This window comes from Columba livia, chromosome 4 (genome assembly GCF_036013475.1).
Source record: "Columba livia isolate bColLiv1 breed racing homer chromosome 4, bColLiv1.pat.W.v2, whole genome shotgun sequence".
NCBI classification, from domain to species: domain Eukaryota; kingdom Metazoa; phylum Chordata; class Aves; order Columbiformes; family Columbidae; genus Columba; species Columba livia.
Genome location: NC_088605.1, coordinates 28,372,371 through 28,392,702, shown reverse-complemented (window position 1 = coordinate 28,392,702; position 20,332 = coordinate 28,372,371). Strand labels below are relative to the sequence as shown.

At 37.3% G+C, this 20,332-nt stretch overlaps 1 protein-coding gene across 1 annotated transcript in view; it reads left to right on the top strand.

The window, feature by feature from the left end:
• The window catches only part of USP46 (ubiquitin specific peptidase 46), a 32,269-nt gene extending 13,359 nt beyond the window's left edge, over positions 1-18,910 (top strand). Inside the window, exons 2-9 of the mRNA XM_005501211.3 lie at positions 581-661; positions 1,512-1,725; positions 4,004-4,233; positions 7,650-7,726; positions 9,800-9,883; positions 10,176-10,373; positions 11,196-11,274; positions 12,291-18,910. Coding sequence (XP_005501268.2) covers positions 581-661; positions 1,512-1,725; positions 4,004-4,233; positions 7,650-7,726; positions 9,800-9,883; positions 10,176-10,373; positions 11,196-11,274; positions 12,291-12,392 — 1,065 coding nt within the window. The 3' untranslated portion in view covers positions 12,393-18,910. The remainder of the gene's footprint in view (positions 1-580; positions 662-1,511; positions 1,726-4,003; positions 4,234-7,649; positions 7,727-9,799; positions 9,884-10,175; positions 10,374-11,195; positions 11,275-12,290) is intronic.
• The last annotated feature ends 1,422 nt before the right edge of the window (positions 18,911-20,332 follow it).

Sequence of the window (20,332 nt, the reverse complement as noted above, 5' to 3'; positions counted from 1 at the left end):
GACTGAGAGATGGAACAGTTTGCAGCTTTGATGTTAGACAGGACAAAACGGCAGGTCTATGTTACGCTTGCTTTTAGCATTTGTGATGCTGGTTCTAGAAGTAGGTGCCTGTCTGGAGCCCAAGTATGGTTAAGGGCTGCTGACGAATTAGAATGGATTCAGAGGAGTTTCAGTAATGCTTTGAAAACCTGCCCTACATCTAGAAAATGGTTTATTCAAGATACCTTTAATGGTTTCACTTCATATCTACAAGTATTTTTACAAAGCAAGAGGGTAATGGAATCCAGCTGTTTACGAACAAAGTAAAAATAAGACAGAGATGGATGAGGGGAGAACCACTGTTGTTGTGACCTGTTAGCTTCTAATCAGTCATTACTAGAGTGTCCAGGTCACACCAGCTCAACTACCTATAACTGCAAATATTTTTGTTGGCTCATGTGACTGTCGTGCTTGCCCATTATTAGTACGAGAGAGTTAACTTGGCTAATTGTAGTTGAAAGGAAAAAATGAGTTTCTGTCTTGCTACTACTTTATTTTAGAGCCTTAATATTCTAAATAAAATCTTTGATCTTCTTTTTAGGGCACCAATGCCTCTGCTCTGGAAAAAGACATTGGCCCAGAGCAGTTTCCAATCAATGAACACTATTTTGGATTGGTCAATGTAAGTACCATTTTCAGTAGGCAAACCATATACAGAACTATGGCTGTGATGTTACTTGAACACTGGTGTCTTTTTTTTTTTTAATTTTATTTTTCCTTCCTCCAGTCCTGTTCTAATGTTGATTTGTGGGGTTTTTTTTTTGTTGTTGTTGTTTTGTTTTGTTTTGTTTTAAAGTGCAGCTCATGTTCCAATTTTAGGCAAAGTGAGCTGCAAAACTGTATCAGGTGTTTGAAGATAGATTCATAGATCCCAGAGAAAAAAGTTTGCTGTTCCACAAATATTTTCAGTTATTAGAAATTACACTTCAATAAAGTCTACTTTAGCAAAGAAATGTGAGGGACAGTCTCTTGAAGTGATGCAAATATGTGCAAGTTTTGGTACAGCAGCCTGCATCAGGGACTTTCTTAGGAGAAGCTTTTTTATCTGACTAAAGAGAGCATGAGTGGGAAGGCTGTTTATTGAATTGTTTATTCCCATACAAGTAAAGCAGATATAGCATTTTTTCCATTGAAAACATTAGTCATTCTGCTACTGAGCAGCAAGATAGAGCCCAGCAAGGGTATATTAATATATGGAAACAAACTTAATGAGATCCACTACAATAAATATAACTCTTGCAAGCGGAAACTTCTGCTTTGTATCCTAGTTAATCTAGAACACCATAGTTGTTTTTGTTTTGGTCTGTTTTTTTCCTGTGAAGTGTCAAGTGTGGGTGTGGAAGATATTTCTACAGTAGCTGCACAGCAAAATGGTTGGTATGTGACAGGGACACAGAAGCCAGAGTTGAATGAAGCAACTAGTTTTATTGTGATGCCCAGGGATTAAGATTGTTTTTACTTTTACATGGCAGTTTGGGAACACCTGCTACTGTAACTCCGTGCTGCAGGCATTGTATTTTTGCCGGCCGTTTCGGGAAAATGTATTATCATACAAGGCCCAACAGAAAAAGAAGGAAAATCTCTTGACTTGCCTGGCAGATCTTTTCCACAGTATTGCTACTCAGAAGAAGAAAGTTGGAGTTATTCCACCAAAGAAGTTCATATCAAGGTTACGAAAAGAGAACGGTAAGCAGAAAACTGGAACCCTCTTAGACAGTAATATGTTGATCAGTATAAATAAACGTGGCTTCAAGGCACAATGTGGTCATATTAATCAGATGTTCAGGCTAGTTTTGTAAGTTGCTTTTAGTACTTTTGAGGGTTTAGATATTAATGTTTCAGTATCTGTATACAGGATATTATGCTTGAAATAACAACCATACAAGGTTTCATACGTTCCCAGAGGTGCACGAATTAATGATGTTTTCACAGCATGGTGGGACAGACTACTCTGAACAGTGACCTGGGGCTGGGAATAGTGTGATACTCTGTCACAATTTTTTAATTATTTTTTTTGGTGCAGTACAGCAGAGAAAACCATTGCAGGCAGTTCGCAGTATAGAAACTGCGTGACCTAGGAGGGCTACAGGCACCACTACCCCAAAACACCTGGAGGATAAGAGGGGGTGTTCAGTGGACTACATGTCCACTGCTGTTCTTCTTCGTAAAAGTGGTGGGCAAAGTCTTACTTTGGGAAGCATCAAGCCCTTTTTAAGCATTAAGCTGGCAACAGCATATGCTTAATTTTGCAGTAGTTCTGTCTAAGGGAAATGAGGAACATCTTGAAATAAGGAAGCCTGCCACACAGCTCCATTTTGGCCTAGATTCATATCAATGTGGGTGGTATGCTTAGAAACGGGGGAGCTTTGAATGGAGAGATGAAGTTGAACACCTGGAAGAAATTTCTTCCTGGTGACAGCATATAAATGGGCAGACTGTTCATTCCAGAGCAGGCGTTTGAAAGTGTGACAAAGTTAGCTCTGAGTCATGTGGTGATAAATGCCCCCACACTGTTTGGGATCACTTTTAGGGACTGGATCTTATGTTTTCAGCTTTTTTAAATTAGGGCCAAACTTGAAGTGTATTAACCTGGGCTAGACACTGCAAAGACAAAGGATCTTTGCCATATTTTCTGAGGAAATCCACGTGAGCTTTTTCAGGAGCAGGGGGATAAAAATACACATTTATTGGGAACACAGATTCTTTTCACTTCAACATGGTAGGCAAATTAAGCCTTCACTGGAGAAGTCTGTACTAAATCACTGAGATATTCTCCCCTCCTCCTGCAAGCATTTCTTATTGAAAAGGACAAGTCTCTGCTCATCAGATTTGTGTGCGTGAAAAATGAGCTTCATTAAATAGTGTTATTATTACTGTTTGTGGTGAGTTAACCTTGGCTGTCTGCCAGGTGCCCACCAAGCTGCTTTCTCAAGCCCATCCTCAGCAGGACAAGGGACGAAAATAAGATGAGAAAAATGTATGCATTGAGATAAAGGCAGTCTAAAAATCAAAACAAAACACACACCTGCCCAAATAAACACATGAAAACCAAAACCAAACACACACAAAAAACCCAACCAAACAGAAACAAACAAACAAACAGCAACGGCCGCATACAGAAGCAAAGCAAAACCAAAAGCGGTTTATTCTCTGCCACCCATCAGCAGGTAATTTCCAGCCACTCCCTGAGAAGCAAGCTCTTGGTATGCATAGGAGCTGCTCTGGAAGATAAGCGTCTTAACAGTGAATGCCCCCCACTCCTTTCTCTTAGCTTTTATTGCTGAACACAATGCCACATGGTATGGAATATCCCTTTGGTCAGTTTGGGTCAGCTGTCCCAGTTATGTCCCCTCCCAACATCTTGCCCCAAAAAGCTGGTAGGCTGGGGGGCTGGAGAGCCAGCCTTGATGCTGCACGAGCACTGCTCAGCAACAACCACAACGTTAGTGTGTTACCAACACCACTGCAGCCAGATGTACAAAGCACAGCACTGTGTGGGCTGTTAGGACACGGAACTGCATCCCAGCCAGACACAGCTCACTGGTATGTGTCAGTATCCAAGGTCTTCAGCTGCCCCAGCTGCATGTCTCACTGTCCAAACTCTGTGATGTTCCTAAGTGTCTAAGGGACTTGGAATATATGAGTGGGAGGCAGTGCTGTTTAAAGTTAGACATCTAGTCTAAGCAATTAATTTATGCTGAGTCACCCACTTGCTTTCTTCATTGACGGTAGTGGGAGCCTACACAACCATCTCCACAGAGAGCCTAACCTTTCAAGCAGCTGAAGTTAGGTGAGATGAAACCTTCTCCCAAAGTAGTTTCACTGAAGCCAGCATGGCATCATTCTAAATGCTTTGCTGAGCAAGGACTAGTATATTTATTTGAAAAGAAATAATGAATCTAGTTTGCTTTCTTGAAGGAGAGGATATACTTAATTTTTGAAATCTCAACTCTCTTCTTCACAGATCTCTTTGACAATTACATGCAGCAGGATGCACATGAGTTTTTAAATTACCTGCTGAACACCATTGCAGACATTTTGCAGGAGGAGAAGAAACAGGAAAAGCAAAATGGGAAACTGAAAAATGGCAACATGAATGAAGCTGAAGAGAACAATAAACAAGAACTCACCTGGGTGCACGAGATTTTTCAGGGAACACTGACTAACGAAACTAGATGTTTGAACTGTGAAACCGTAAGCATTGGGATAGATATCTATATTTTTTTTTGCTTGTTGCCCATTAATTGCTAGATACATTTTATATATATAAATATATGAATTTTTCAGACATCTGAGAATTGTGGATATTCCTGTAGACATAACTTCTTGAAGTGAGTATATTCTTTTCTAAAAATTTATTTTTCTAGGCATCACTTGGTTAACCTATGCCAAGTCTTGCTGTCCTAATACATATCTCTACAGTTAATATCCTCACTAGTTAACCAATACAGTTCCTTAGTACTGTAACTTTGGAAGAAGATATTAACATCATTATTCCATGAATAAGCGAAAAGTTAGGATGAATTTGTGTTAATTCAATCCTAAGAATGTGACTGGCATACAGAGGGTTTGTTATTAAAAATCCATACTCTTATCTCCATAATATTTTCTAGAGAATGCTGTCAGTTTGAAGGCTGTCATGTTTGAAGTATGAGTAAAAAGTAGTTTTAGTTAGGAAACCTGATTACAAGCCTCATATCGATTTATGTGGTTTTCAATCACACGCTTCTACTTAAAGGGAAAAAGAAGTTTCTGTGAGGTTGCTATGTGAAAGACTAACACAGACAGGAGAAAAAAATCTGTTTAGTGAAGAACAGTGACATTGACTTTCCAAAAAGTCTGGAATTAACTTCACCTAACCTTAGCTTCGTAAAAGGTGGGTGTCAAGGATGAACTAGTTTTCTTAGCTCCTTCTGTAGATGATGGAGATCGCAAAGGAGCTCCTGCAGGAAGCTCTCTCCATCTGTCTCCAAGTCACGTCATGACACAAAAAGTCTTGAGCAGTATCAGGCATTCTGTCTGCTCCACAGAGCTTGTTCTGGTTCCAAGTTGTTACCGAGCAGCTGCAATTGTTGGTGCAGCAATACCGCGAACTGGGTCAGCAAAGTGATCTCACAATCATGTGTTTTTAACTCAGGCCGGTACCGCTGCCAAGGACTTCCTCTAAAGAAAATGCATCTTTAGATCACCTGCATTAAGATGGGAGGAAAAGGTACCTTCAGAAAGCAAGATGAGGTTAAATATCTAACTTTGGATAGCTAAAGTTACATGACATAAACCCTACCCAGGTCCTAGATGTGTAAAAGAACATGTTCCAATATTTCTAATTATAAAGAATAGCGCTGTACTCCAAGAAAATATGACTTTTCTGGGGATTTGGGTAGAGAGTAAGAAAAATTATGCAGTGATAGTCAACATAAAAGGACAAGTTGGACCAAGTTTGGAATAAGCTTGTGTAAGCGTAAACGTGAGAGAGATTGAAAACTATTTATTTAATCTATTTCAATTATAAAACCCCAAGTAATAACAGCAAGTTAAAATAAGCAAAAGGATAGAATTATTTTTTAACTCAGAAGCTTCTTTAAATGGCTGTGGCCTAATTATGAGCTAATATCCAGTGTTTATTCAGACAAACTGTACTGAAGTCAGGATGTGTCCTTGGATAACAGCAAAACTGCACAATACCCTATTTGTAATTCCAAGTGACCAAGCTTTATGGAAAAAATCATGCTAACTACTGCTGCTGTGGGAAGGCTTGTCTGTAGCCTCTTGTGAATGCAGAAATACTATATTCTACTGAGGATACTTTTCTAGTTTGTTTGATTTTTTTCTTGTATTATTATTTTATCTTGAAATCTTTGGGAAATGGTAAAATGGATTAAAAGGTGTTCTTTTGCTAAAGTATCAATACGTAGTGCATGAAGAATCATTAGATTCCAGTAGTTCTTATTTTCACTCAGAGTGAAACTTGCAGTTTCCATCTGATTTTCCAGCTACCTTTAGTTTTGGTCTGTATTATTCTTGTTACAACTAGCTCATCTCCTCCTTTCAGTAAATATTTGATATTTTGAAATCAATAACAAAATTCCTAGCTTCTTTGTGGCATTCAAAAGAAACACTATACTTGTCAAAGACTTTTCCAAGTATTTAACCTCTTTCTTGATATGTCGTGCATCTGACAGAACTCCAGTTCCGGCCGTAGAGACACAATGTTCTCTCAAGCTTTGTTGCTCTACCTTTCAAATTCCAGCTGTGTGTTTATACTGCAGTTGACTGCTGCCAGTTTTGTGGTTTCCTGTCCCATGGGTCAAGTCATGTCTCAGGGAGGATTTGTGTCTGAAGAGCTGCTGTTCATTTTAATTGGGTGCACTTTATCTTGATATCAAGATTCATCCTGCTGAAGGTGTTCCTCTGGATTCAGGATGCATACAGGCTGCATTCACTGTGTTTATAGTATCTCTGATATAACACAGAGACGAGCTGAAAGCTGGACATAACTTCCACATCCACAGAACTGCAGAAATCTGAGCAGGAGGGACTTGTGTCAGAACAATGGATTCAACCCCTCACTGAAGTTCTTGATTCAAACTTAACTATCCCGTCATATGATTTAGTTATTCTAAGGAAATGTAGTCATAGGAGGCAAAATATGGTGTGTTCATGCAGCATTTTATAAACAAAATGGTTATTATGCATATGACTAAGTTCACATGCAGTAAGTAATTCTGCAGTCTTTTTAACTCACTGAAGTATTACAACAATTATCTGTTTGTATTTTTTTTTACATTCTTTCAAGATTAAACACTAAGTGAAAAATAATTTTCAAAGCAAAAATCAAGATCTGCCATTCTGAAAATATTTGAGGTAGTTTTTAAAAAATAAAACCTTTTTATTAGAATTTTTCTCCTCTTGTTCCTTAAAAAAATAAAAATCAGAAAAATCAAAATTATTTTGCAGGATATCATCACTTTGCCATTTTTACCTATAATCTTTTAATTATTTAATCAAAATTATTGACCAGGAACAATATTCAATGAGTGAATGCAGCTGTGTCAACCAGAAATACAAAGCCAGCCTTTGGAACTCTCACTGGAAAGAAATCACAACATGGTTAAATATTTAATTTCTTGACAGACACTTATTTGGGATATATCTTCATTGCATCCTTAATAGTGGAGATAATTATGTAGGGCATAAACTTTGATTACATAGTGTAATATATTCTACAAATGGTGAATATAATTCCAGTAAAATAAGAAACTAAGCTGTTTTGCCTAACAAGGGAACATACATAATATACCAGTCACATCTAATATAGGCAATGATGGTCCCTCTTTAATGACCAGTAGACGGCAGTCACTGGTTGGTGGGTTTGAATAAGTGGAACAGACAGAAGCTAAATTACGTGAAACCTGGATTGGTAGAGTTACTAATAAATACAGTCATGGTGAACTAGAAAAAAACTTAAAAGCATTGCCATGAATTATTTCTGTGTAATTCATTTCTGCAGAAATTGCTCTGTCTTTGACATTTGCATGTAGATATAAGCAATGTTTTGATGTATGACATTTTACTACATCTCTGTTTTACATGTATACTTTTTGCAACAGGTTAGTAGCAAAGATGAAGATTTTCTTGACCTTTCTGTTGATGTGGAGCAGAACACATCAATTACACACTGTCTAAGGTAAATGAATATATCTCTCTGGTAGATAGTTCTGTCTGACTTTGCTAAATGTCCCAAGCCTAGTAGGTACAGAAAAGAGAAGCAGAATAACATCGGGGTCTTGAGCTTTTCTTAAGCAGAAGAAAAATAATGTAAACTGGATATTTCCTCTAATGACAAAATGTACATTAATATATTTTCTTTTACTCACTTTCTCTTTCAATTTATGTGTCTGAAAGAGAAAAAAATAAGATAATTGATTGCCTTGTCATCCAGAAGAATTACTGCAGAATAATAATTGGCTTCAAAGGGATTTACGTGCTTATCTTTAAGCTTCTACTCAAGTGTTTTGTTGATTAGGAGTTAGTACATATTAAAAGTTAAGTGTGTGCTTTGCAGAATGAATGCTAGAGTCCCTAGAGGGCAAAAGATTTCAAATGTCTACTATTAGTGCCATATGAGTTTCTTATTCTGTGCTTCAGCCTCAAATTATCAGGAGAGGACTTTTATTCTAAGTTTCAGTTCTGCTCCTAGTACACTCTTAACTATTAAACAAATACTTCAGAGATAAAAATAAAATCAATATCTATCAAATTTCTACTATCTGTATATATTTATGTTAGAAAAATATTATTTCCATTGTTTCACTTTGAGGTGAAAAGGAAATTAATACATTCCACAAGTTAGGTTTTTGAGGTGGGTTTGTGGTGGTGGTGGTGGTGTTTGTGTTATTTTGTTTGTTTTAAATTTATGTGTTAGGCATTGAAAATAAACGTCAGATTCCTTCCTTAATAGAAGACCTAAAACGTACACAAACACATTCTTTTGAATCTTGCAGCATTATGTTCTCCACACATATAACCCATCTCTAATATTTTCTGAAGTTTCAGCTCTTCATTTGCCATTCCCTGAAAGTTTACCATGTTTTTCAGAGGAACTGTCAGAATCCAGTTATTTTTGTCTTTAAATTCAAATGTGAAATCAGATGTTTGAGATCAATGTTTACCATTGAAGAAAATATTTTCCAGTGATCATGCTTTATTTTTCTTTTAGGTAAATAATCATAGCTACGGTCAAAGTTTTGTTGCAATGTTATCTTTCAAGAGATGTATTTTGTCCTAAATTTCAGCACTTCCTGATCAAATTGTTTAAGACCATAACAAGAAAAAAAAGAAAATAAATCCTACACAACTAGTTAAAGCATTCTCAGTATGAATATTATTCAGTCATGTGAAGTGCCTCTCTGTCATGCTCTGTCAACCTTTAAAGAACTTAACACTTTAAAATGGAAAATCCTCCCCTTTTATGAAGTTATGTAAATAACTTCTAATAATCTATGGCCTGGTAATCTATATAGTCTTCAGCTCTTCCATCTACCTCTGTGGTGATGATGCCAAGAAGAAATAATCATCCAGAATCCTCCCTTTGCCTTTGTCAAGACGATTCTGTGCTGCCTACTGTGGGAGCAGGCTGAACTGGCAGACAGCGCAGCTTCAGCCTCTGTCCATGTGGACTGCAATGCTAAATTGGAGATTATTGGGTCAGCATGGGTCCAAATTAGTCTGCAGTTCAGAAGTCTATTAGGTACAATGTAGGTGCAATCAACAGGACAGTTCTGGGCTTCAGATGTATTTGAGGCCCAAAGTCACAAGAAAACCTGTGTGCTTAAGCTGGGAGATAGGTGCTTATGTCTGTATTTGCAGTTCTCAAAATGCCTGCTATTTGAGGATGACAGAAGTGGCACTTGAAGCTGTTCCATTCTGCAAATAATTTTAAAAGGGATTGGACGATCACAGATGAGAGTACACCCAAGTCTAGGCAGTCCCTTGATACATAAGAGACCAGGATATAAGTCTCACTTTGAAATATCTGACCCTCTCCCATATCCTACGGAGGGGCACAGCTCTGTATATAGGCTTGTCACAGCAGCCAGATACCGTAAGTCCCTTTGCAAACCCCAGTACAGCTGCTTTAGATACTTGGACTCAATGGAGAGAAGATTTCATCCTGTCTTTTTAGGGTTCCAGTTCAACAGCAGAAGTGGGGCAAAAGTGTTAAGATCCTTCAAGAACTGATAATTGTCTTTATTTACAGAGACTTCAGTAACACAGAGACATTATGTAGTGAACAGAAATACTATTGTGAAACATGCTGCAGTAAACAAGAGGCACAGAAAAGGTAAGCGAAGAGCAGGCTATTTAACCATGACTCTCCTGGGCTTTGACAAACCTTCTCATTGATATTTAGTGTTTAGATACCCAGAAGCTTTATACCCTGACTGCCTTCTCTGTGTGCACCAGAGAACCTACAGGCAGATTCGAAGCTACATGTCTTAGTCTAGAAGCTACTGCTAGTCGACTACTGTTACTTACTAAGTGCTTTTATAATGCAAATGTTTACTCATTAGGGAAAGACAGAATAGCTTCGAATTGGTCAGGTCTTTATCATATGTGCTGTAATTGTTTCACAGGATGAGAGTAAAAAAGCTGCCAATGATTCTTGCCTTACACCTCAAGAGATTCAAATACATGGAGCAATTGCACAGATATACTAAGCTTTCTTATCGAGTAGTATTTCCTCTGGAGTTACGTCTGTTCAACACATCTGGTGATGCTGTCAACTTAGATCGGATGTATGACTTGGTAGCCGTTGTTGTTCACTGTGGAAGGTAAGATACTTTCACGTGTAACTTGAGTTATTGCCAGACATTTGCCAAGGGGAGAGGCATGCCTGACAAAATGTGGGGAGACTGGGAGGGAGGACACAAACCCTGCTGCTGCACCAACATGGCCTGAACCTCTTAGCCACCCTCAGTAAATCTGTACTTGTTTGAAAAATAATGCCTCAGGCCTCCAAAAGTCACAAGGTTGGCTCAAATTAATGGAGCCGACTACTTCCTCATCAGCCCACTTACCAAGCTTGGGAGCCAGGGCTCTGTGAGGGCCAGACACTGTTAGCATGCAGGCCCTACAGCGGCGCACCTTGGTCTCCTGTCAAGGCAATGACAATTATGGCTTTAATAAACATTCTCACATAGTGGATATTGTCAAAGAAAAAAAGAATAAAAAATCCTTGGGGCTCTAGGATTACAACTTATTCTCACTTTTCTCAAAGACTACATAACCAAATATTCACGGTTGATACCAAACAATTTTCCTTCCCAAATTTAGTTCATAATGTTTTAAAAATACTTGCCACAGTTGCTACTGGTGATGAGCAATTTTTTAAGTGTTCTATAGGTTAATTTGCAAATGGTCGCAGCACAGATGAAAATAACACATTTAGCTTTCAGTCAATGAAATCTTTGCAGTAAGTCAGTAAAAAGGTGAGCTAAGTACATGTTGTCTCTACTGCCAGGTGTGGATTTACTATGTTCTTCATAACATTTAGTTATACTTCAGACTGCTTGTATATAGAAATGGATTTATCAAAATGGACTCAACAGTATCTTCTAGTATTTCAGGTTTTGTGTTTTTGTTTTGCTTTCTAGTGGACCAAATCGAGGGCATTATATTACTATTGTGAAAAGTCATGGATTTTGGCTCTTGTTTGATGATGACATTGTAGAGGTCAGTATGCTGAAGGTCATGAGCACAATATTTGTGTTTATGTTCTCCTTTCTATTTGGGGTTGAAATTCTGATCTAGATCTGGGTATAGATTACTAGTTTTCAAAGCTACAGTTTGGTTGTAATGTGACATTGCTAACAGAGTTGAGCTGAACTAGATTGCAAACACAATTATTAATCCTGTGGTTCTTAATGTCAATGTCAGAGGGGGTTTTACTTCAGAGCAACATCAAATGTTTTTAATATCAGACTTCAAGGGTTTAATTTGGAATGATTTAATTATTTTGTACATTTTTTCATATCTAATAAAATAAATTTAATTCATCAAAACCTAAAATATCCAGGAACTATTTTGCAATCCTTGGCAGTATCACTTGGCAAAATTAGACTGGATAAAGTTGGTGTTGCGGTAGAATTTCAATCTTCGAACAACTGGGAAGTTACAAGAAAGTCGGGACTCTGTAGTCATTCTCGGTTTGTCTGAATGTAAATTAGAGCGGGATCTGGCCCACAGCTATTACAGATTCTGTCTAAGCACACTGCAATTAATTCCTAAGCAAACACTTTATGTCACTGTGGCACCTTAGCAAAACTGGGGTCTGGAGTCTGATTTCCCTGAAGTAAATCCAATGGAGGAAAGTAAGCACTGGGACATTTGATGTGTCATGTCTTGAAGAGGGTTTCTGGAAATTGCAGAAAGGTGGGGTCCCGTGGTCACATTTGTGTGTTTTAACAGTGTTCACTACTGCATTCCAAGGAGTCTCTCTGCTGTTGGGAAAAGCCTAATTCGGTTAGGTTCTCGGAGACAAACACTCCTATTGACTTCCATGAGTGAGACCAGTAGGGCTCAAGCCCCTGAATGTTACCCTTTCCCCACTTAAATTGCAAACAGAACTTGTTATTTGCTACCCTGAAACAAATCACTTTATTTGTCTTTTGTGTTTATAGAATCATTTAATTCATGTTTGGTATTTCTTTTACCTGACAGCACATTAAACAATTTTATTTATTTTGCAGAAAATAGATGCTCAAGCTATTGAAGAATTCTATGGTCTGACCTCTGATATATCAAAAAATTCAGAGTCTGGCTATATTTTATTCTATCAGTCAAGAGAGTGACTTGGCAAACTGTGACAATTGCACACAACAATGCTGCACGCAACAGAAGGTGATAGTCCCCCTGAACTGGCTTTTACACAGACCACATCTTGTGTGGTTGAACAACAACACTCTGTCTCCTATTAACTGGTCTATGTGGTATTGACTATAACCATCCATTCTTGACATGCAGAACTTTGTTTTGCAGGGGATGTTTGTAGTTTTTAAGTCTGATTGAAGAATTAATTGCAGTCAGATTTTAGTGGAATTTATACAGACTAACGTTTACAGGTAATAAGATTTGGATGTCAACTGTTAAACCAAATACAGCTAAAGTAGTATTTTGTATGAAAGCATTCATTGCATTTAGGGCAAAATTGTTTAAAACTTTTTACATGGCTTTGGGGTGTACAAATTTACAAAGCATTCCTTTAAATACATCCTGGTATACACTTACTCATTTTAAATGTAAGAAAAAAACCACCTGTTTCATAATGGAATTGTGATTGCATAGGGGACTTTTTTACACATTACTTTCTGCTGCAAAAAGGTGTTCTTCCAAAATAATTTAAGCCCTGTGTTGTTAAAACTTCCAGTGCATAACCTCAGGCCTAAAATTCACATAGAGGGATTTAAATTACAGTGCAACTAATTCGCTGTGTCCAATCACTTTGTTTATCATGAGGTAGTACTGATGAAGTGAGATTTCAGAACTTGCAGAGCACTGGGAGCAAGATGACATGATACAGAGATAAATTACATTTATAGAGATCGAACTTATCTTTCTGTTAAAACAATATCGTAGGTTGTTTTCTTAGTTGAGCTTGCAGAAATTGCCAGACTGCTCATATATACCCATCAGAACTGAAATTACACAGTCCATTCAAATAAGTATTGTACATACAATACATATTATAGGGCTTGATTCTGCAATGCTATGAATATCTGTAAGTCCCATTTTAACTTCAGACAGAGTCCATTTCTGAACAACATAATACATAAAACCCGTTAGTTTACACACACTGTCATGTATACAGAATCATAGAATGTCCTGAGTTGGAAGGGACCCACAGGATCATTGAGTTCAGCTCCTGACCCTGCATATGACAACCCCACAGTTCACACCACATGTCTGAGGGCATTGTCCAGTCTCTTCTATATGTCATATCTAACATTTCAGACATGTTTGACATCATCTGGGTCACCACAAAAACAGACAGGGCTCTGGAGTATTTGATTTTAAAAACATCAAAAGGCTTAGTTTGTGATTTTACTGAGTGAATTTGTCTGGCACCATTCATGTACTGGCTAATAAAACTGCTGAACTCGCATGCTGGAATTTGGCAAAGAATGAATATAGATGAAAGTAGCAATAGGGTATGAGAAGGGATCTACAGGTTGTGGCAGTGGTAACACCAGGTAACTACCTTGCTTGGTTTGAAATTTTCACTCCATTATACAATTCATGGACTTCAGTAGCGAAATTCCTATTCCAATGACGTCAATGGCAAAATCACTCTCGTCTTCAGGTGAATGACAGTTGCTTCTAGTATTTACAAGGAAATATTCTCATCTCACAGAATTTATTTCTACCTGTTATATTTTATTCACTCTTGTTAAGTATTTATCAGACAATGTTGCTTTTGGTCCTTCTTTTCTTTAAGAAGCCTGCCTGCCACTTCATGGCCAGCACTCCATTTCAAGAAATGTCTTTGGAAGTGCAGCTAAATCTTATATTTTAGTCTTCCGTAGGAAAGAGACTAAGTTTTATTTCATTGTGATCTACTGTGAATGTGAAATATCTTTTGTCAAATAATGGTGAAAATGAAGTACTAGCTTCTACTGTAACATCAAGTGAAGTTCAGTTGGATTTATCAATGGCTGTTTTGTAAACTAAAGAAATGTAGCACTTTACACTAAGTGAGAAACAGAAGTGGACCTTTCATCCAACATTATTCATCATTTGTCATGTTATACTGATACAAGAAAAAGGATGCAGAATGTAACCTCAGAGTTCTTACCAGGTGAATAATAGTAGCACTCTACAAAGATCACTCACATGAATGAAGGCTGGTACTCACGTTCATGACAAGCATCATGGGGATGTAGCTCCAGTTCTTTTATTGATGTTAGAACAAAATGTTCTGTCTCTAACACAGACAACAGACATCTTCCAGGAGATTTCACTTCTCACTGAGGCCCAGGAGCTTTTCCACAGGAAAGCTAAACCTGCAAATCCCTCTTTAATAGATTTATTGATAAGCATTCAGAATTTCCATATAAAAATATAATAATCACTTGCCTTTTAAACTGGGTAAGGTTTCCTCACTGTGAATGATGACAAAGGCACTTTCTAGATCAGCATTAACCAGTACTGGTCCAAAGGTCTGTACTTCACAGTTTACTGATAAACATTCTTAGGACATTCTTCAATTTTAAAAAAGCAACAAAAAATATATTCTTAAGGTATCATTTGAATGTTTAGGCCTCATGTTTATAGGAACATAAATTTTTCATTAAAATAACTTTACATCAGTTTAATTTTAGGAAATGTTTTCTATATTTCAATTGACTTATGTGAAAATTCATTTCTTTAATGTTAGTAGTATGAATTAATATTTAAATGCTAAAGTACAGGACTATAATCTCTGGTTTTATTCAGGTGCAAGACAGCTCTAGGTTGTAAAACATACAGATAATTGCAATATATAACTGAGAGTAAAATTACTTGAATAGGCATTTTCGTAAATTGTGAAAAAAACATTTTAAATTCATGCTAGCCCATGAAAAGATCACAGCACTGGTGTCACACCAGTCCAACAGCGGTGGTCTGACGTCAACTCTGACAAAGCGTGGAATGTTCACTTGATGCTAACACCAGCTAAGCTAAGGAGCATTTTCTTTTCATTAAAAAAAAAATGCAGTCACAATTCTATAAATTGTAAGCAGTCTATACTGTGCTGAACGCCTTGGCTTCAGTCCAGCAAAAGTCTGTCCATCGCAGCCGTACAAATAAGAATGGCACTATTTGTATGGAAGCAGAATTTCTCTCCTATGTCAAATTAAGCACATTCACTTGTATTTCTTTAGGATTGGAATGCTCACAAGATGTAAAATATTTTAGTTGATTAAATAAAACATAATTCTTTTTCTCTTATGCTTACGTGTAGACTTCCAATCCCTTATGAAAGAATGGAAAAATATCTAGGACAATAAAAGCTTTTCAGCAAGCAGCTAGAAAAAAAAATGTAGCACAGATGCCTAATATTATTCTGTGCTTCCCTAAAATGTCTACTTTTATGTCATTGAGTTCTGTGGATATTGGGCCTAATGACATCTTAAGTTTCCTACTTGTTTCATATGCTGTTGCTGAGACTTGTCCATTTATAAGTCTCACTACTATTTTCTTAATTGGAAAAATAACATTTTTATCCTGTGCTGGTTTTCTTCTGAACCCAATGAAGCACTGCAGTGCTGATGAATCAGTTGTCTCAGAGGATGAGCTCAGACTTCAACTTCTGTGTTTCACAGAAGAGGTTGTCAGGATTTTATGTAATTTCTATTTTGGGGACATAGCAGAGGGAGGCAGAATAGGGGAGTGATGGAGAAGCCATACCAGGGAAGCAGAACACCTTGTTGAATTTAAGTCCCAAAATTACTCCTGTCAATTTTGTTTTAATAATTTACAGTTACCTCAGAGCAGTAGATTACATTTTAAAAGTCTTGTTCCTTTAGCAGCTGGAGTAATGAAAATAAAGCAGTAGGTATTTCCTTCTCATTAGATTTAATAAAGATATTGAAGACCTAACTAAAGGGAAACTGAAAATCACATTAGATGGTGGATCCTAAAGTGCTACGACATCTTGTCTTTTAACTTCAGACACGGCATTTCATTCACTCATCTGTTACAGCTCCATGTACTGGGGATCTGAGCCGACAACTTGCAGCTGCCTGTGATTTGCTGCCTTTCAGCAGCAGAACCTTCTCGTTCCATCTCTTTTTTGCTGCTTGTGGCTGACAAATGTGGGGAGTATCTTACAGCTGAATGTGTACTAGAAATTTTTTAAAGTTTTGGCTGTGCACCTGTTCTTTGCTAGTACCTTTTATCAGTGTTTGTTTTAAGTTATTTCTCTTTTGTTAGTCTGTTATTCTATTTGTATAATAACTTGTGTAGTTAATATTATTAGTTTTGTTTTAATTTTTATGTACTTTGATTTTTCTAAAATGTAATCAACCCAAGCACTTTAAGCAACAACGTCAATCTTATGAAATTCCAATCAGCTTAACATTTTGCCTTTGTCTTCTTGCTTTTGCAGCTGCTTGCTTGTGATCCAATGTCTCTAGTTACAACCCAATTTCCATTTTTAGGCTTGTAGTCCTAGCTGAGTTGTACATTTGGGAAGCCCAAATTTTTTCATGCACATTTGCTCAGACATAACAAGGACACAATACTTACTACATGTCTGCTGCACATAGCAGTATGTACCTGACTAGCTGGACCCACATTGCACATTTCACAGCCTTTTTTGCACTCTCTACTTGCTAACCTGTCTGAGCATGACTGTAATGCTTTCATCTATGGCACAGTTATCAGTGACTATAATTTAGAAAAGCTTCGTCTCTTACAGGGGAATTCGCTTCTACCAAACACAGAGTTAGCTGTCAATCAGCTGATGATACAAGTATTGCTCTCTTTGTTATTTTATCTGCACTCTGTACAGTCTCAAGTTCTAATGACTTTTTCATGGCCCTTGTGTGAGTGCTAGAAAGCAGAGCAAACTTTTTTGCATTTCACTTCTCTACACTTGGGCTCATATAAAGGCAAGAGATAATGAAGCGGGATAAGTGCTGGTGTAAAAAAAAAAAATCCCACACCATCTATAAAAGACACTGGATGTTTCTTAGAGGCCAGAATCTGTGGTATCCATATCAGAAAGTCATTACCTTGCTGTGTTGTTAATGCAAGGGTTATTCTTAGTTTTTTAGATATTGTATTCTCTTTGATCAATGAAAAGACCAGGGCTTTTTCTGTTGCTGAGACTCTTCTTCTCAATTTAACATGGCACTTAATATTTAAATAGCCCTTGGTAAGCCTCGATAGACACAGTTTTGATTTCTTTCCAGTTAACATGCATTACTTCAAAGAGATTGCTTGAACCTGTCCACTAGACTTATTCAGATCAACACACTCCTTTTGCATACAAGGTCAAATAACACCTAACAGGAGATATGTGCCCACCTGGTGGGACCATCTGGGCTAAGTCCATGCATTTTTACACAGTAATGATTCTTTATCCCCTAAGAGGTTTATTTGCTGGCTTTGCCTGTACAATTTAATATGAAATGGCACATAACTCCCTTTATTCACGGTCTTGGAGTTGCTGTAATTCTTTAATCATTCTGCTTCATTTGGTTATTAAGACTGGGACTATTGCACAACATAAAAGAACCTGACTTGTATGTGCCATTCACAGTGGTCAATTTAACAGCCTAATGCATCTGATGAAGGCTGTTGTAAGTGGCAACTTGACTATATGTAAGAATATTAAAGAGTAAGTAACTTTTCCATGATAGCCCACACGAGCTGGACTGGCATGCAGCTTCCAAACCCTCAGCTTGTACCCAGCTGAAGCTGGTGCTCCTATAGATAACCCTAACCCTACTATGGGTTCCGAAGTGGCAGGAGCAAACCCTTTGTGAAGACCCTTTGCGGTTCACCAAAACATCTTGCTTGCCACAGCAGCTAATCAATGAATACTTGCAACCCCTCTCTCCCTGCTCCCCAAAAACCTTAATTGTAAGTATACATTCCTTAAAGTGGCTGAGCTTAAACATCAGCTTTGTATTTGCAGTGGTGTTCATCTTTGCAGATGTCCCAAGACAGATTGTGTTCACATACCAGGTAGTTTCCCAGTGTCCACCCATCTCTCATTCTAACAGCAAGAGCAACATCAGGGCAGCCACATCACAGATTCAAATGCTTTTCCTGGAGACAATTTCATAGCTTCAGCAGCTTTTGTCAAAGAAGACCTGACACAAGCTCCATAACTCATCCATGACTCTTTAGGAGTAAAGTCACCTTATGCTGTTTGAATGTGAGAATAGGGTAGGATGAAGAAGAAAGAGAAGAGGAAGAAATATAGAAAGGGCTGGTTTTTGAAGGCATTGAATACGTATATCTGTTTGTAAATATAGAGGCCCTCTCCACCTTGTCAAAATGACACATTCATAATAAAACTATTTAAATATTTTGTGTTAGTTTTTAAGTGGAGTAAGAGGTAGTAAAATTATTAGGCACACAACCGGGGACACATAAAAATACTGAATTTCTAGTAAAGCATACAATACATGGTGTATGTGTACAGTTGAGTATTGCTCTTTTTAATCATGTACATGTAATTAAACCCTGCATTACCTGCAGAACTGTACAATAAATCTCATGTTGATTATTAAGGTTGTAACATAAGAAAACAGTATTTTCTCCTGTTAACATGTTTATATTTTACATAAAATAAACTCCCTAGCTGATCTTGCTTCCATTCAACTTGCTTTGAATTCAGCTGGAGACAGACTAAGGCTGGACATTGATGTTGGTCGTTACACAACATGCTTCTGAATGTCAGGTATCTGTATTCTTACAGATAGCAAGATTGCTGATGCTTGCTTTTTATTTCATTTAATGTAGTCGTTGCATTTTCAGTGACTTCAGAGAGTATTTCACCACCTGGGCTGCCTCTGAAGTGTCTCAAAGGGACCAAATTCTGAATGCAAATCATGAGTTGTCTCAGTGGAATATACACACAATTGCGTGACTGAGCTGTACCTAGTCAGAGCACATCGCTGACCTTGCCAGTGTTACTGAGAACAGCTAAAACTGAACCAACCAAAAAAAGCAGCCAGAATTGAACTACCTTTTGCACCAGGGAACAATGAGAACCCCAAGCCCTTTAGCCTGGGATTTTACCTGTGTCTACTGGAGTAGGAAAGCGTTTTGCTAATGAGGTCTAAAATTCTGTCAGAGAATTGAAAGGTTCCTGTAGTCTGCTCATTTTCCTGAAGTTGTTCATTAGCAAACACAATTTACTTACTCAAAAGTGGAGTAAATAAAAGGCTGGAGTTTCTTGCTCTTGTCTAAATGGATTCTTGTTATTCCCTCAGAACCATTTAGAGAACCAAAATCAAACATAGCTATCAAACGGCATGTTAAATTTGTAGCTAATATGCCATAAGATTTATGGCACATCATACTATCAAAGGACTAGGTTGAAAAACACTTCATATCTTACAGTACAGATTTCCTCTCAAATTAAAAAACTTGAACCACCTTCAAATGTATTTCTAGGTTATTAGAACACAAGCTTTTAACTGCAGAATGGAGAGATAAATTTAAAGCACAGGAGATGACTGAAATAAATAAATCTCAAATCAATACTTTTAAAGCACTTTAAAGAAATGGAATTTAAAGTGTACATATAAAGAAACGAAGAAAAGTTTTCCAGTAGCAGGGTACGTGGGCTCCACTAGAATTGCTCTCACTTCAGAAATGCGTTTTTCCAGAAGCTGTATGATGTTTACATATGTATCTGTTCCTTATTTTTTTATGTGAGTTAGAATAATGATTTTAGATTAGATTGGTCTGTGTTCTGTGTACCAGATAAACAGAAAAATGCTAAAAATAACATTTCATCTTGATTGAAAACTCAGGTATGGTAGGAGAAAATCATAAGCTTCCTCATTTAAATACACTCACTAGACTTGACACAACATTATTAGACATGACTAAATATATGACATGGAAGACCACGTTTCTGGAGATGTTAATTTCCTTGACTGTTTGTGTGCCGTTTAAAAATCACACAAAAATTTTTGAAAAGTAGGACAAGCATTTTCAATACATATATATAAGTATATATATATATGGTAACAGAACATTTCAATTATCTGTTCTGAAAAATATCCCT